General features: G+C 45.5%; 1 protein-coding gene across 1 annotated transcript in view; it reads left to right on the top strand.

Moving 5' to 3' along the window:
- PCYT2 (phosphate cytidylyltransferase 2, ethanolamine) overlaps window positions 1–18621 on the top strand; it is a 271685-nt gene that overhangs the window by 191563 nt on the left and 61501 nt on the right. The window contains exons 7-8 of the mRNA XM_069655300.1: window positions 4807–4949; window positions 8349–8505. Coding sequence (XP_069511401.1) covers window positions 4807–4949; window positions 8349–8505 — 300 coding nt within the window. The remainder of the gene's footprint in view (window positions 1–4806; window positions 4950–8348; window positions 8506–18621) is intronic.

Below are 18621 nucleotides of genomic sequence, written 5' to 3'. Positions count from 1 at the left end.
TCAGCAGTCAATTATGCATTCTGTAATCATTTGATGTGACATCAGAGTAAGTGATTATTCATTAGGAAAAGGAAATAGTTCACTGAGATACCTCTGATCTCCATTGGCAGGGAACTCAAAACCTCTTGTCCCTGAACGGCAAATTATCCGAACTACTGGGGGTGGGTGGGTTTGGATGCAAAACCACAAAACGATGACAGCACTACAGTGAAACTTTAAAATATGTCTCCACACCTAGATATTTGATGGAGCTAGGAAGCTTGGCTTCAGGTGCGTCTTCATAAAAGCTGTGTAAGTGTTGTCTAATTTCAAGTATGAAACTTCACAAAAACATGTAGTATGTAACACCTTGGTTTTCTAGTTAAGGGAAGCTGTTGCCTTGAGCGAACAGATTAATTCAATCTTCTAGCTCCCAAATCAAGCTTGTTGCCAGATACTAAGCATATCAAGTAATAAGCCCGAGTCGGCATCTACGAAATAGACCTGTGCCACTCTTCCTAGATCTGTCAATAAATATCTTTGTGCAAAATTATGAATTATCCAGGATTATGGGCTTTTGAAAGGTTTTCAATATAAAATTAAATGTTAAGGTCCTGATGAAGCTCTTTATTACAGGGGAAAATGTGTCAGCCAAGCCCTTATTCATTATGAATTCGCTTTACTTTATTAGCAAAACTGCTGCTCAGTTTGAACCAATGTTACTGTACTTAGTTTGATACTATTTCACACACTTTTTCTAAAATTGTAAGATTAAAACTTGCATCACCACAACCAATTCGATTGGCATAGGAATGTAAAGTCTCATTATGTTTTATTACCATTGAATTTAGCGCGAGAGTCACATTTGAAACACTTTTTGTTGCAATCTTGAACTTTCAAGCCCCAGGCCCTGATAACATTCCATCAGACTTGTTCCTATCAGAACCAGATCTCTGGTCCTCGATTTTGACTCTGGGTTTTACGCTATTTGTGCAGGGGGTGTGCACCCTGTATCTTGGTCACGGGCAGGAATTCAGCCAATATATAAGAAGGGGGCACGGGCGCTACCAACGTCATATAGACCTATTTCGATTCTAAACGGTGGGAAGGGTTCTCCTGGGGAGATTGGAGTCTTGGGTGTAATGTAATGACATTCTTTCCCCCATTCAACTGGGTTTTAGACCAGGTCTCGGGAATGAGCAGTCCTTGAACCTTTATTTGGTGGTGGCTCACTCTCTGAATGTCAAGGATGAGCCTATTTTCCTCGCTTCCATGGATCTGGGCACTGCCTTTGACAAGGTCAATCGTAATAAGCTGTGGTGTGTGCTCAGATCCATGAACTATCCAGGTGCAATGGTGGATCTTCTGGAGAGACTGCATTAATCCACAGTGGCTTGTGTAAGGAGTGGGGTGCAGGGACAGTGCACTTATTTTTTTCAGTTGGAGCAGGGGGTGCACCAGGGCTGTGTGAGGCCCCCCCACCGCCGCTTTTCTGTCTGTACATTAATGGTCTTTATGCCCATTTATTCAATTCCACTCCGGATTTTGCCAGGCTGGGTAGTCGACGCGTGCCATTACTGGGTTATGCAGATAATACGGTATTGCTGGCTCGTACAACCAGAGCTTGCAGCGCTTGATGGATGGTCTATAGTGGGGGAAGTGTCCTCAAAAGTTTCAGGTGATGTTTAACATGGGGTCTTGACGCCCAGAGTCTCAGGTTTTGACTATCTGGGGGTTAGATTTCCTTCAAACTTTAGTGCTAAAGCCCATGTTACCAAGTTGACTGCAAGGTTTAAACAGGTTATGGTTGGGGAGGGGCACAGGCCATGCCATGTTCAAGGCTGAACCGGTCGAGCTGGTGCTCAAGGTTTATAATGGGAAAGCTATTTCTGTTCCCAGGAGCTGTGCAGATACAGCAATGTTGAGCCCATCCAGGTGGTGAAGAACACTTATATGAAATGAATATTGGGGCTCTCACGCTCGTCCCCTAATTTTGCAATCTACCAGAAATTGGGCTGCAGGTTCGTTAGTGAGTCCATTGCAGCCCAGCCTGTAATCATTGGCTTAGAGTCTGGGGGAACAGCAAGCCGGTTTAACTCAGGAGCTCATTTAACACTTGGTTCCTAGGCACCCCTACCTGAAGATTCCATGGCTCAGGTATGTAAAGGCAATGTTGTCAGAAGGAGACATGGCTCCATATTTTCTTATGCGAGATTTTGTGCCATGCAAGGTTCTGAGAGCTATAAAAGTAAGGGTGTTCCATGTCAACTCCAGTAGCTGGTCTGCTACATAACAACTGTAAAGATGACTGCACACTGCCAGACTTTCAATTCAACTGGCCTCCACAGTGGCAATACATCTTGAAATTTACCTCATCCGCCAGCCTAACCCAAACCCTGTTTTTCTTCCACCACAGAGCCTTTGCTACCCCTGCTTCCCTCTTCAAATGCGGTCTTTTACCTAATGACCTTTGCTGGAGCTGCTCACTAGTCTCAGACTATTTTAAGTATGTTTGTTGAATGTCAATATGTTAAACCCTTCTGGATCTCCGTATGGCAAACAATCAAACTAATTTTTAAAACCCAGCAATATTTTTGTTTTTACATTCTTATTTTTGGGAGCTCCCTCCTATAAGCTGCAGGAGCCAATGAACACACAAAACGGCTCTTTGATTTATGTCTCATGGTTGCATTGAAAACTATTACTGCCAATTGGAAAAATGTACATCGTATTCATTATAATTGTTGGTGGAACAATATTTGTAATATTCATAGGTTAGAAAATTGCATAGCTTCCTCTCCGCCTCTACTATGCAAACATAATTTGAAATGGCAGCCGTTTCCTGACTTTTTATCTAATGCAGATTATCACTAATACTATCATTATGTATCCCTTTATCCCCTCCCCTTCTTTCCCTCTGTCTGTGTTCTGTTCTGTCTGTCATGTTAGTTATATGTATAGTTTGTTCTTACTGTTATTGGTTTGTCCCCGTCCCCGTCCCCTTTTTTTTCTTCTTATCTTCTTAAAAAAATGTTTTAAGCTAACTAATCCCTTCTATTTATACATACCTGGTATTATTATTATACATACCTGGTATTATTATAAGTCATCTACAATTTCTTAAATAGTTTTGCCGATACTTATATATTCATTTACATTTCTTCTTGTATATTCTTAATGATTGAGTATCTTGTATGTTGATTTCTCACAATAAAAATATTTTAAAATGAAAAAGAAAAAAAAAGTAAGGGTGTTCCAGAGTATTCTGGATAATAGCGAGTCATCTGAGATCCAGAGGCCCGCTAATAGGAAATGTCCGATCATTGCGTGCCCAGGTCTGCAGAAATATTTGCGATGGGCACAGAACTCTTCTTAGCACGTTGTCATTACCAGGGCATGCTTTAATTGTATCCATCTAAGAGCAGTGGTGGTGGCCTGGTCCAATGGCAATGAAAATCAATTGTGTATTTTTTGTGTCGCGCCCAAGGACGATTTGGCCCATTTTTTTTATTTTGTCCAGCTTTCTCCTTAGAGATCGCATGCTTAAACCACTCTTGCGTGCCAGAGATTCCTTCAGTATGAACCTGCACTGTTCTACCTGTTATGGGTGGACTTAACCTGTGTGGCTTGCGGTTTAGTATCATTTTTAAAGAATGCTCTAACTCTGAGGAGATTTTTAATGAGAATTGTTTGAACTGTGTTAAAATATTGCATTGTTTTTTTGAGGGTGGAATGTTGATTATTCTTTTATTGTGTGATGTGTAATCATGTTGTTAATTGCTATTGTTATTATGGATAGTTTTTGTATTCCCGAAATAATCTTTCTACCAGTACCAGATATAGTTGTTTTCTTTTATGACAGTCAGCAGCAGAAAAGTCACCAAAAAGTCTCAGTAACCAGAGTCAAAGGAAGTTCATGGTGTTTCAGAAGCCTGTGTGGTTTCAGACGATGAAGAAGTCCTAGGGAAGACCCTTTCATGGCACAGATAGGGCCAGTTGGGGACTTGGAAAAGCTTGTCAGGATCACATGATATCCTGTGCCTTCTGAGAAACGTGTGGCTGTTTTGGGGAAGCCTATAGTGGTGTCTAAGCAGCTCGCAAGGTAACAGTGGGTGCACACACAAAAGTGGGTGTTCCATCATGGAGGCGTTTTTGGAGGACAGGGTCACATAGAGGATTATTGGTTCTCACAAAAGCCAATACATACACAAATAAGCAAATGGGTGGAGACTCAAGCTACTGGGCTCTCCAGTAGTGTATAGGGGAGGTATGGAAAAGAAAATCAGTCGGTGTGTCATAAGAGCGCCTGTCTAGTCATGCAGGAGGCACACTGGGGGCCAGGAATCTTGTGGGGCCACAAATACAAGTTTTATATCAGTATACCGATAGCTGATCAAAGAGATTATAGATTGCTTTCAATAAACCTGGTAGACGGAGTGTGTGTATTTTTTGCTAAACATTTGTGTTTGTAGTGTTGCGTCAGACAAACAGAGTATTTTGTGTTTAATACATTGCTGGCTCTTCACAACTTGTTGAGACCATGCATATTCCAGTGTAGAGGTGTAGATCAGGAGGCATGTGTCATAAGGCATAATGAACACAAATTCAACATTTGGTTTTGCTTAGAGACTGATTTTCACTCCTTTATCCTGCTGCCCATTGTCCTGCCTGCCAGGCTTCCTGTATTCCCTCTTTGTTTCATCGATATTTTCTTTTCCAATTGGCTTAAGGCATCCTTTTTCAGGTGTGTTTTTGCCAGATCACTGTTTCCTTACTTAAATTGTCATGCTCTAAACACTGTATATTGTGTGTCTTCCTCTTGTACAGGGTGCCTCTGGCCGCAGTCCCTGGACTGGGGTGTCTCAGTTCCTGCAGACATCTCAGAAGATTATCCAGTTTGCTTCAGGGAAAGAGCCAGGCCCATCTGACACAATCATTTACGTGGCTGGAGCGTTTGATCTCTTTCATATCCTTTTGGTTATGTTGTGTGATGTTGCCATGCTTTTGCATTGCTCCAAGCCACCACCCTAGTAGTTTCAAAGTGCCGATCCTTGTCGGTGGAGTATTGTGTTTTAGACGACTTTCGTTTTTTGGCAAATTGATTTGTTTTTTTCTCTTAAATACTGTGTGGGGGTACCCATCGCCCCTTTCTTTGCCTCACCTGTTCCTGTCTGCACTTTTCTGTGATGAAAGGCACATCCTTTGATGAGGGATGCACCCATCATATCCACTGCATTCCTGGCTACTGGGATAACATGTACATTTAGGGACTTCAAACCTGTCGTAGGAAACAGTGCCGTCGACGCCAGTGCACATCAGTGAGGATTTCACTGCAGAGTCTAATCCAGATCGTAATGTCAATTCACTGTGGCAAACAACTAGGTTCAATTTAAAGCGGGTCGGGGGAGTTTGGACTGTGTAAGGTGTTTTCCCAGTAACAAGAGCCCTACAAATACCCTATGAAACGTTCCTGTGTTATGATATGATAGGTTATTTATAATGCGCTAAATACCCAGAGGTTTCTAAGCGCGGACCCGGGGATCGTACCTGTGTTGCTCCGTGTCGTCTTGCTTCCAAGGCAAGCACGTTGCCGCTGAGCTATCCTCCCGAGAAAAAGTGTTAGATCCTCTAATGTCTAGAAAGGGCATTGGGCTGCAAGTTGCAACCCTATACGTTTTAGAGATATTGGGATTCTGAAGAGCACACAACCCTGGATGTTTTAAGGTTTGCTTGTCTTGCTAATTGACATCTGATGAAAACCCCCTGGTGGGGAGCCATGACACCACAGTGAAGCTGGTGTCAGTTTGAAAAGATTTGCGGTATTCCAGGATTGCCGGAGAGGGTAGGTAAGTGTCATCTGGCTCCCAACCAGTGGGCAGTGGTGTCTAGGCCGGAGCCTGCGTGGATTGGCTGACCAGCATGGTGGGGGTGCCCCAGGTTACTCCAGGAACTAGGGTAGGTCAGCCTGCCCTTTTCTTTGTTTATGAACACGCCAGATATTTGAGAACTTCAGGCATCTGCTCAACACACAATTGCCAGCTGTCGTATCACTGCATTTTTGGTGCCATTTTTCTAGGGGGGAGGTGTGGGGTAAATGTATTTTTTTTATTGATTTTCAGGGTCGTGGGGGAAGGGTAGAGGGCTTCAGAAGGACTTAATTGTGGGGCGGAATGCCCCTGCTCCTCATACAAATGATGTACACAAATTTGGTGATAGAGCCAATACGGTTAGTTGTGCCCAATCCCATCTTTAAGCCTGGTCTTGAGGAGAATGCTTCTTTATTGTTTGTTTGTTTGTTTGTTTATTCATTTATATTGCGCGCCAGACCCGGAGGTATGAGGGCGCAGGAGCAGCAAGGTTATTCTCAACTTGGTTACAGTGCTGTACATTAATTTACAGTGTGGTTAATACAATTGCGATGGATACAGTGAAATACAGTTACGGATATACATATTTACAAAATTTACAAAGGCGATGTCAGTTATTGGTAATTGTTCTTTAACCACTGAATGTAATTACATCTAAAGTGTGGGTAGGTTTGCGGGGTTATTGTTGACAAGGCTTAGGTTGACCCTCTTGTTCCTTCTCTTGTTCCTAAAATGTTATCAGAGTTTCTTTCGCCTGAGTCAAGACTATGTTCTTCCGGGTTTTGAGCTTAGACCTGTGTTTCAACATATGCCTTGCCTGTCAGCAGAAAAGACGTTTTTAATGTGCTTATTTCCTTGATTGTCAAATTATTCTGAGAATGCAACTCTTCTGAAAATCGAATGCTCCCTTTGGAACATATGGTAATATAAATTGCTAAGACTTCTATTGAGACGTAGTCCCCTGCATTACATAATCGCAGTCATTGTATGTGGATGCAAAGCTAAGGGCGCACCAGTGGCATTGCAAAGACCTGCAGCTATGGCAGAGATCTATGGGGCAGCTCTGGGCCGCAGCCCATGTTTTTCTAAACATGAGTCTCTTGATTCGTCTAGAAAAACTGTGCCACGGCCTTCTGCTTGAAACCTGTTCAGGCATATGCGGGCTCCCCCAGCACACATTTTGATATGGATGGAGGACGATCAGGACTCCCTGGTATGTCTTCATCAGCAGTCTTTCATCCGTAGTAGAAATGCGCAGCTAAAAAACCCATAAACGCGTAGGTAATGTAGTAAGCAACAATTCTCAAAGCGACTGCATCTTCTCTTGAAACCTTTTTTGCGTCTTGTCAAGCAGACGAGTAGGAGGAGCAAGGACGAAGTGTACCATAATCTCCATGAAGGTACTGTTTTATTTGTTTTGATTATTAGGTGATGCATATGCGCCACCTATATGCCGAGATTGGGGTACAGCTAGGATGGATATGGATGACATGTCAGGAGGACCACAGAGCTGGCAGCCATTGTTTGGTTATTTGCCCACCAATTGCCTACCCATGGCCATGCTAATCCCTATGGTTATTTTCCCACCCACTACCTACCCCTTCTCGCCCAAAACACGTCCTCCATGGATCACTTTGAAGTTACTGCTTGATAGAGCAAGCGCAAACTATGGCCTGCCAGTATTATTTCTAAGCAGTCTGCTGAGAATTATTGCCATAATTGCCGCTGTAAATGACCCAATGGTGTAATAAAAATGTCTGAAGCAATTGCGGATTCAGCTGCTTGATTTATATCTGTTCTTTGGAATAGAGTCGTGTTAAAAACAAGCGTTGACAAAGCCAACAGTTTTGACTTGAAGTATTGGATAGGTTTGGCTATCATATGCCCAGTTAATCATATCATTATGGCACTGACTATACCGATATGACAGTGCCTGGAAAATGCCTGCCTATCCCATGCCTACACAAAAACAAAACTGTTGGTGCTTGTTTTTTTCCCCACGTCGTTACTTTGACTTCAAAAAAACTTTCCTTTTTATTAAATTATTTTAGCCAAAAGCAAAAAGAGGGGGATAGCTGGTGCGTTTCCAGTTTGAATCGGAACTCTCGCTACTCACTGTTGCGTGCACCATTGGGACCCACCCCTCGCACATCACCTAGACCAATTACTGATTTTTAGGCGACTTCCTGCCCATACAGTGGCAACAGCACACATTTAATAGCCGAACCCTCGATTAATATGCAGGTGGTCTAAAGATTTGCCCGATGCAAAGTTTATTTTAAACTGCAATGTTATTAGGTGCCAGGGGAGTGAGAGAGCCCAGGACCTACAGCTTATGAATGAGTTATTGCACCAAGCTGTCCTGTGTGAGAGGTTGGGCACTGTCACTTGTCAGAGGGCCCTCCTACAGGGTCACGTCTAGCTCATCTTTGAATACCGGTCTATGCACAGTACTCCTTTTCCATCCTGATGCTAATTCCTCCTTAACTGAATGCTACATATTGGCCATGTGGACTTCCTGGAGAAGGTGCACAGCTTGGCCCAGAATCCATACATCATTGTAGGCCTCCACTTCGACCAGGAAGTCAATCACTACAAAGGGAAGAATTACCCTATCATGAACGTGCATGAGCGAACTCTGAGCGTCCTGGCGTGCAGGGTGAGTTCTCTCCTGGGGGATGGCTGCCTTTCAAATGAATTGTTCTGTTAAGACACGAGTGCACAATGGGGAGCAACAATTCTGCTTTATGAACGAGTCTGGCCCAGTCCAGCACTCGGAAACCAAAAAGTCGCATTGCAAGACTCTGAGCCAGAAAGTGGAATTGTTCAATCCCCAAAAATCAGTGTGCCCTCGTGAGCTATCACTCTGCATGTGCGATCACTCTGCAAAGAACAAGAAACCCAATTAAGCCCTGAATGATGGAAATGGTCCTTTGATTCAGATTGTTGGGGTTGGGTTTCTAGTTATCTGTGCTGGGCTTAGTTCTGTCTGGGCACTGTGTTTTTTAGTGTTGTGGATGGGACATTGTTTCCCGGGCCAGTGATTGGCTCTCTTGGCCTGGTTGTTGGTATCAGGGCCCTGGGGTCTGAGATTGGGGCTCTGGCTCTGAGAGCTCTGATTGGGACTGTGGCTCTGGGGATGTGGGATTTGGGCTATGTTTCTTCATGCTGTAATTTTCGATGGTCCGAGTGCCAGGGGTTGGATCCTTAGTGGGAGTTCTGAAATTGGGGTCTCTGGTCCATGTTGCTGGGGATGGGGATCTGGTTGTAGATGTGTGGAATTGGGGCTCACATTCTGTGTGTTGGGATTGGGGCTTCGGTTCTTTGTGCTGATGTGCTGAGTTTAGGGATCTGTGGCTCTGATTCTGGGTGTTGGGATTGGGGCACTAGTTCTTTGTGTTGGGATTAGGGATCTGGGGCTCTGATTCTGGGTGTTGGGATTGGGGCACTAGTTTGTGTTAGGATTAGGGATCTGGGGCTCTGATTCTGGGTGTTGGGATTGGGGCACTAGTTCTTTGTGTTGGGATTAGGGATCTGGGGCTCTGATTCTGGGTGTTGGGATTGGGGCACTAGTTCTTTGTGTTGGGATAAGGGGTCTGATTCTGGGTGTTGGGATTGGGGCACAAGTTCTTTGTGTTAGGATTAGGGATCTGGGGCTCTGATTCTGGGTGTTGGGATTGGGGCACTAGTTCTTTGTGTTGGGATTAGGGATCTGGGGCTCTGATTCTGGGTGTTGGGATTGGGGCACTAGTTCTTTGTGTTGGGATTAGGGATCTGGGGCTCTGATTCTGGGTGTTGGGATTGGGGCACTAGTTCTTTGTGTTGGGATAAGGGATCTGGGGTCTGATTCTGGGTGTTGGGATTGGGGCACTAGTTCTTTGTGTTAGGATTAGGGATCTGGGGCTCTGATTCTGGGTGTTGGAATTGGGGCACTAGTTCTTTGTGTTGGGATTAGGGATCTGGGGCTGTGATTAGATTGGAGTCCTAGTTCTGGGCGTTGCGATTGGGGCCCTGGTTGTGGACATTGCGATTGGGGCCCTGGTTCTGGACACTGCGATTGGGGCCCTGGTTCCGGGCGTTGTGATTGGGGCCCTGGTTCTGGGCGTTGCGATTGGGGCACTAGTTCCGAGTGTTGCAATTGGGGCTTTGCGATTGAGCACCCTGATTCTGTGAACGGAATCTTCACTATAAACGCAGCGATAGATGTGTGTGTGTGTGTGTGTGTGATTATGCAGCACATTTTAAGATGAGTCTCTTGAAATATATCCATTTCAATATAAACCAATCATTGTTTTAATTACTAAACCAAAAATAAAACGTGGCAATTAATGTCTTCATTTTTTGCACTGAAGTGAATAAAGAAAAGCATACAATCGGATAAATGCCTACAATATCGTGACCACACAGTGCGGACCAATGTCCCTGTAAGAAACCAAGCACCTAAAATCTGCTTGCTTATCAAGGGTACAGTCTGCCACCCTGTGGACATTTGAGGAAGTGCAGTATTTCCAAACATACCTATTGATGAGACGGCTGCCTTAAAGAACACTGGTATGTTATTGTCCACCTGGCTCGATAGTGCATTTTATGGATGGGTTTTCACATATGTTAAGTGCTTGGGTATTGCTGGCTTCTGATCTACTCAATGTTTAAGATTTAAATGCCTGCTGATGAGGCAGTACTCCTACATCCTGTCCCCATCCCTATGCACTTATGAGAGGGCCCGCTATAAAAGCAGGAAACGCCAGTGCTAGTACAGATGGCCAGCACCACATCAATGCGTTCTATCGACAGACCAGGAGGAAGGAGGCTGAGAACCTTCTCGGAGGAAGCTAAGAAATGGACACGGCGAGGAGCATTTGCGGGCACTTTCCAGATGTGCAAAATGTAAAGGCAGGTGCATTAAACAGATTTCGAGTGGATTGTGTCCTCCAACGTATTCCTCATCTTAGATGCATTCCATCCGGCTTTAGCTACTTCGGAAAACATTTTGGCAGAGGGCGCCCGTGCGTCGATGTCGTCGACTCGATGGTCCCTCGAAGGCCTCCGTTGAGGGTGACGTCGTCGGGTATACAAGTAGCACACACGGCTCCCGTTGGCCTCAGTTCCGTTTTTCCACGGTGCATGTTGCTTCGGAGATTCAGCGCACCTCGAATTCTGTGACGCAGTGAATAATACTGATATATATCGATATGTCCTTGTCATCGACGCTGACTACGACCCCGCGATCGGGTTTCAGAAAGTGTAAATCTTGCGGTTCGAAAATGTCTATCACGGCCCCGCACCGAGAATGTCTGTGGTGTCTCGGAGAAGGCCACGACATGGAGGCCTGTACGAAGTGTCAGGCGATGACAGGGAAGGCCTTGCGAGAGAGGAAGGGAAAACTACAGGTCGGTTGTAATTCCGACCAGAAAGCCTCTAACGTCGAGTCGAGGTCCCGTAAGGAGAAGTCTCCTCGACGCGAAAGGCATCGGTCCAGGTCCCAAAGCGATTCCCACGCCACAGGTCCCCTTCCACCTCGTCCTCGGATGAATCCCCAAAAAAGATGAAATGCCCCACAAAACATTCTTCCTCTGAAGAGTGGGAAGCATTTAGAGTTAAAATGATGGAGGTTATCGAGAAAGCGAAGCCTCGGTCCGCGCCTTCTTCAGAAGCCGGCCGGGAGCGTAATCGCTCCGACAGTCGCGTGCCCTCGAGCCCGGGTGATCAAAGAAGGAAGGATCAAGAAACTTCCAGGACGCTGAGCGAAAATGACCGCTCGAGTTGACCGCTCAAGGTCACCGACGCCGTCCGAAACCCAATGCACCTCGAAGGGCAAATCTTCAAAGAGCGCCTCGACGCCAGCTCCGTAGACGACCATTATTTCGTCGGCGCCGTCAACGCCTTTGTCGACGTCAACCCTGAAGCCCTCTGCTCCAGTTCAGCCAACTCAGCCAGAAAAAGGAAAAGAGAAGGCTGCAAAGCCTGTAATGCCTTCAGGTTCCACTAACACACCTCTCCCAGAAAAGGTTTTTAAACCTCTTCCTAGGAAGGAATTTTTCAAGTCCCTGACTTCAATTTTTGAGGAACAGGAGAGATCTGATGAGGAGAATGTACCCTTTGGACTGGAATATGGTACCCCAAATGTCCCAGAATGTCTGATTTCTGAAGAAAGCAGGATGAGGGACCTGGTGGAATCCTTACATAATGCAAGTGGCATTGATACATCTCCTTAAACAGATTTTGGCAGGCCAGAACCAGGGGAGCATGCCAGTCCCTCATACCATCAACTAATGACAAAAGTGGTCAATTATTTAGAATGGGCTAGACCACCAACCCAATTCATCCAGGATGATTTGACCGATATATTGGACCATGGTCCCACCGAAGTTCCAATCCTACCCTTCCATGTAGCCTTGCAAAATAGGGTGGGCAAAAATTGTGAGACTCTGGATTCTATTCCTCCAGTGAATAAATCCCTTACTTCAAAATACTGCCCTGCCAGTAGCGACCCGACTATCTGTCTAAACATCCCACTCCCGAGAATCTGGTGGTCCAGGCAGCCACAGCTTCAATTAAAATGGCGTACCCTTCTATCTCTCCGGACAGGGACGACAAGCGTGTGGATGGCTGGGCACGCAAGGTATTTTCAGCTGGGAGTATGGCGTTAAAATCCGCCAACTCCACATGTGCCTTGGCAAAGTTTTCATGCACTCTTTGGGAGTGCATTGCAATGGCGGCGTGGCACATACCAGAAGGGGACAAAAGGAAAGGATTCCTACCCATTGTTAGAGATGGAAAGGAGGCCATGCAGGAACCCCTTCAATCTGGATTGGACACTGCAGATAGTGTGAGCAGGTCCATGGGTACTAGCACGGTAATGCGCAGATTTGCGTGGTTACGGAAGTCGGGTTCGCACCAGATGTACAGAACCGCCTTCTGAACATGCCCTTTGACGGGTCTCACCTTTTTGGCAGCAAGGCTGACAAGAGCCTTGAGAAGTTACAGACCTCAAAAGCAGCTGCCAAGTCTTTAGAAGCTGCTATTAGGCAACCTCTGCCTTTTCGTGCGCCAGGACAATCTTGGAGGGGACAATCCTATTCTTACTACTCCTCATATGGAAAGGCGAGAGGAATGGCCAGTTAAAGGGGCCAGAAAAAGGCCACTCGCGGTGGACGAGGAAAACATGCAAAGCCAACTCCAGCTGCAGCCTCTTTGCTATCGGCGGCTGCAGCAACCGCCACAAAACCGCTTTGAGGACTTGCATCACAAGACACCAGTGGGAGGCAGGCTGTCACAGCATCTGCAAGAATGGTGAGCCATTACTTCAGATGTTTGAGCTCTAGAAATAATAGCCCAAGGTTACTGCCTTCCTTTTCTAACGCAACCTCAAAGCAATCCACCAGGGAGACACCTTTTGAAGTTTTCAGACCCGCTCCTGCAGCAGGAAGTTCTATCCCTGCTGGAGAAAGGTGCTATAGAACCAGTAGCTGTAGCGGAGAGAAACAAGGGATGGTACTACCCTTATTTTTTGATCCCCAAAAAGGACGGAGGACTGACACCCATCTTGGACTTAAGAGGCTTGATCAAGCTCATCAGGGAGGACAAATTCAAGATGGTTACTCTTTCTCAGATCCTTCAGGTCCTGCAACTTCAGGATTGGTTGGTGTCATTGGACCTCCAGAATGCTTATTTTCATGTGCCAATTCATCTCAAGCACACAAAATACCTGCGGTTCGTAGTTGGCGACTCACACTATCAGTTTTAAGTCCTGCAATTCGGATTGACCTCTGCCCTGAGGGTCTTCACCAAGTTAATGGTAGTGGTGGTAGCACACCTCAGGAGAGGGGGGGATTCACGTCTACCCCTACCTGGAGGATTGGTTGATTAGGGCACGTTCTGCTGAACAAGCACTGAATCATCTGAAAGTCACCTGCCACTTCCTCCACAAACTGGGCCTCTCCCTCAATTTCAAGAAGTCACAAATGACACCTTCCCAACAGCTCCAGTACATATGGGCTGTATTAGACACATCCTTGGAAAAGAGCTTGCCTCCCAAGTCGAGGGCTCAAGACATTCTTCTGATGGTTTCCAAATTCCAAAATGCCCAAAATCTCCAGGCCTACGACTTCTTAAGGTTACTCGGCCTCATGGCATAGTGCATCTTCCTAGTGCTAGAGGCACGCCTGAGGATGAGATCCCTTCAAGGGGCTCTAAACACTCAATGGTCCCAGTTCTCAGGTCAAATGATGGATTTTCTTCAGATTTCGAACAAAGTTCGGCAGGATCTTCTGTGGTGGACTTGCACAGAGAATATCCTAAAAGGAGAGCAGTTTTGGCAACCATGGCCAGAGATTACAGTAGTGACGGACGTCTCACTCATGGGGTGGGGAGCTCATGCCAACGATCTCACAATCAGCGGTCGCTGGTCTCCATCGGAGTCCAAACTACACGTCAACCTTTTAGAGCTGAGAGCAATCAGACTAGCGCTGAAGGCTTTTCTACCATCTGTCAGAGGAATAAATGTCTTGATAATGACGGACAACACAGTGGCCATGCATTATCTAAACAAAAGAGGAGGTGTAGGGTCACTACCACTGTGCAGAGAGGCAATGCAGCTCTGGTATTGGGCAATCCAAGATGGAATCTCCTTAACGGTAGTTCATCTAGCCGGGGAGGAGAATATGACGGCGGGCGCTGTGAGCAGGCAGATCACGGTTTCCCACGAGTGGGAACTGGCTGCGGAAGTCATTCAAGAGAACATCGCCCTTTGGGGAACCCCTCAAGTAGACCTATTTGCGACCGGAATCAACCGGAAGTGCAAAGGTATTGATCAAGGGAATTTCCCCCGAGAGTAGCCCTAGGGGACGGGTTTGTGGTGGAGTGGAACTTCCCACTATTATACACGTTCCCTCCGATTCCCGTCATTCCTCCGGTCATTAGGAGACTGAGTTCGGAAACCGCATGATCCTAATTTCCCCGGACTGGGCCAGGAGAACGTGGTACCCGGACCTTCTAGACATGTCCATCTGTCCCCCTGTACGTCTTCCTCAGAGAGAGGACCTTCTCTCACAAATGGGTCAGGTTCTCCATCCAGAGGTCAAGATTCTCAACCTTCACGTTTGGTATCTGAAAGGCTGAGATACAAGGATTGGGACCTTCTAGATGACATCATGGAGGTGTTGCTTTCGACAAGAAGACCAGCAACTAAATCTCTATACCGTTGCCATTGGAAAATGTTTTGCAACTGGTGCAGAGAAAAGAATGTTGGTCCTTTTCTATGTTCTATCCCGGAAGTACTGTCCTTCCTCTTGTCCCTAGCACATAGAGGTCTAAATGTTGGGACCATTTAAAGGTTATCTTGCAGCGCTTTCCATCTTCAAGCACTCGTTGGAAGAATGCTCCTATTTCAAAATTCCTTTAGTAGTACAATTTTTAAAAGGACTCATCAATGTGTTTCCTCCTTACCCTTTCCAAATACCAATTTGGGATCTTAATCTGGTTCTAAAATTCTTGATGTGTGCCCCTTTTGAACGCTTCCACACTTGTCCATTAAGATAACTGACGTGGAAAACTGCTTTCCTATTTGTTTTAACATATACAAGAAGAGTGAGCGAATTGTAGGCACTGTCTTATGGGCCACCCTATACTGTGTTCCATAGGGACATAGTGGTATTAAGGGTTAAACCCTCATTTTTACCTAAAGTTGTGTCCGATTTTCATTTGAATCCGAAGATTGTTCTACCCGCTTTCTATCCTCCACCTCATCCTAGTAAGGAAGAGGAAAGATTGCACAGGTTGGATCCGAAAAGAGCTCTAAGCTTTTACATTTCTAGGCTTTCCAAGCTTAGAGTGGATAATCAACTTTTCTTTGGCTACACCGGAAGGAAATTGGGTCAATCGGTGTCAAAAATAAACCATATCACTTTGGATTGTGCTTTGCATTTCAGAATGCTATAGATTAGCAGAGAAAGACCCACCAGAAGGCTTAAGGGCCCATTCCACCAGAGGCATCGCCTCTTCGACAGCCCTTCAAAGAGGTGTTCCCATAAAATCCATTTGTGAAGCAGCAACTTGGTCTTCGCTGCATACTTTTTCAAAATTCTATAGTCTGGATGCTTCCCAGTCTAAGGAGCTGAATTTTGGTAAAGCTGTACTATAGTCAGCCATTTAAAGGTACCGCAAAATCTACTCCCTCCTCCAGAGAATTGTCCATACTGCTTTGCGAGTCTATCTAAGATGATGAATACGTTGGAGGACACAATCCACTCGAAGAACAAGCTACTTACCAACTGGTAAACGTTTATTTGATTGGATGTTCCTCCAACGTATTCCTCATCGCCCTCCCAGCCTACCCCTCTATAGATTTTTCCGGGTTATTGCAATTTCAACTCTCGCAAGGTAACACCTGACTACTGGCACAATCTACAAGTAGAACAAGAGTGAGGGGGAAAAACAGAACTGAGGCCAACGGGCGGTGCGAGTGCTACTTGTATACCCGATGACGTCACCCTCGACGGAGGCCTTCGAGGGACCATGGACTCGATGCACAGGCGCCCTCTGCCGAATTTTTTTCCAAAGCAGCTAAAGCTGGATGGAATACATCTAAGATGAGGAATACGATGGAGGAACATCCAATCGAAAGAACGTTACCAGTTGATAAGTAACTTGTTCTTCTCTTAGACCAGCATGAATGGCTGCTTAATGAGTAAGTAATACTGTGTTTGCTGAGTGGGGGCAGCCAAGTGTGGCCCTTTACGCCACGGCACAGAATGCATAATGTCCATGCATAGGAGATGGACAAATAACTCCTGAAACAGGACTATTTATTTTAAGGAATACTTATCATCAAATATGTCAGGCTGTTTCCACGTTTTCTGGTCTCTTAGGCTTTTGCCGGCCTCCTGCTGGCCTCCTCTTGCACTCTACTGGATACAGAGTCCATCATTCTCTTTAAACTTGACTCTGCCTCTCCTCCCCTTTTTGGGTGTATAGAAAATGCGAGATTCCAAAAGTCAGCAAACTTGAACTGCTTTGCACACGCTGCCTGGCCATCTGTAGTCTGTTAACTCCCACTCACCTTTTTCCTAGTTCTTCTTTGGGCTATTCCTAGCCCGTGTAATTTCTTGACCCTCCATGGGCCCTTAGGATGTTAAGCTTGCCTGCCTGTGCACTGGGGCTTCTGGGTGTGATGTCACCAGAGTAGCGTGATGTCTTGGCATGTGGTCCATGCTCTTCGCATCTGGCAGTCTCCCCCTTTATACGGGTACGCCTCTGGGCTTTCTTATTAACTTCATTATCCTGCCTTTATCTCTCTCAAGTGCTGCAAACAGTAGGTTCAAATGTGTGGTGTTAAGAGAGAGAGAAGAGGGGGTTTCCCATGTCCTCCTGTTCACCTTCCCACAACCCACTTCTCATGAATCCCCTCTTGATACTTTGGTAATCGGGTGTTCTCTAATCTTTTCTCCAAAAACAATAATTCCCAAAACTACTGCAAGGTCGAATGAGCCCACACCAAAATGATTCATATAGCTCTGCCTTTATCCCGACAGCTGCTGTACACGGTCCATATTCACACACAAGACGCAGCCAAGATCTTCGGACCAAACGCGAGGCAGCTTCTTCCACCCTAACCTTCTATCACTGCACTGAATAGCCTAAGCTCAGCTCCTGGGGTCCTCCAATATAGACTTTTTAAAATCTACCACCGGACTGGATACACTTTCTTCAGCAAAGGCCCACATGCTTTCAACTGGATACGTTTCTGCATATTTAAGGTAAGCTGCATTTCTGTCAAGAAGACAGTATTAGCACTCCTTTTTTACTTAGCAAACTTGGTATGCTTCTGCAGGAGTTTGCCTGTCAGCCCAAATCTTCTCGTACTTCCTTTTTTATTATTCCATTCATCAAAGATTTCTTGGGTCTCCAGCTCTCCCCTCTCAGTTTAGGAGACCATGTGTGAACTACGAGCTTTACATTATCTTATGGGCTCATTTCTTTTAGCCTATGCATAGGATAGAATTGCAGCACCTCTTCTGGAAAGTCGTTTTTCTGGTCGCCAAAATGTTGGCAAGGTTGCTGAATGAAATATAGGCATTGCATGCTCAAAAGCCATACTTTCCAGTATTACAGAATCAGCATGGCCTCCTTTCTTTCCTAAGTACAAGGGCATGTTATTTTCTTCTTCTGTTCTAACCCTTATTTCCCAGCAGCGCAGTCCCTACACACAGTAAATGTAAAGAAGGCTTTCAAGTCTTATCTGGACAGAAATATAGATACAATAAAAAGACGTTTTTATGAATGATGTTTCCTTCAATTTGGGACACACTGCTTTTGGGATTTGCGTTCTGGAATAGGGCTGAACTTTAGAGAACAGGTTTGAAACGTTTCAGTTGGTCAAGGATCAGTAACATTGTGTTGATTTGAATAGCGTTACACGGTGGCTTAGCGACTTTCGCCTATCGCTTTTGGGTGGCCACCTTTTTGACTTCGGTGTTATTAAAATATGGTGTCCCTGGAGGGCCTGAGACTTGTTAAGAATAGGGGTGTGTTTACCAACCCAACCCCAGTGTTATGTTGGCCTGACGGTGGCACTTTCTGTGAATATGTCCTTATTATTTCTATTTATTATCTTTTACCCCTACAGCCTATGGGTGCTTATGAATCCTGATCCGGGTTGCCTATCCTGACAATAAGCAAACCATAAAGCTAGAAACGCACTCTTTCCTTATGACTGCTCGGCATCCTATACTAGACTGTCTCTGCCTTTATAGTTGGTGTTCAATAAACAGTAAGG

This window comes from Ambystoma mexicanum, chromosome 3q (assembly GCF_040938575.1).
Source record: "Ambystoma mexicanum isolate Mex_15411 chromosome 3q, UKY_AmexF1_1, whole genome shotgun sequence".
Classification (NCBI taxonomy): domain Eukaryota; kingdom Metazoa; phylum Chordata; class Amphibia; order Caudata; family Ambystomatidae; genus Ambystoma; species Ambystoma mexicanum.
This window is presented reverse-complemented; position numbering and strand designations above follow the sequence as displayed.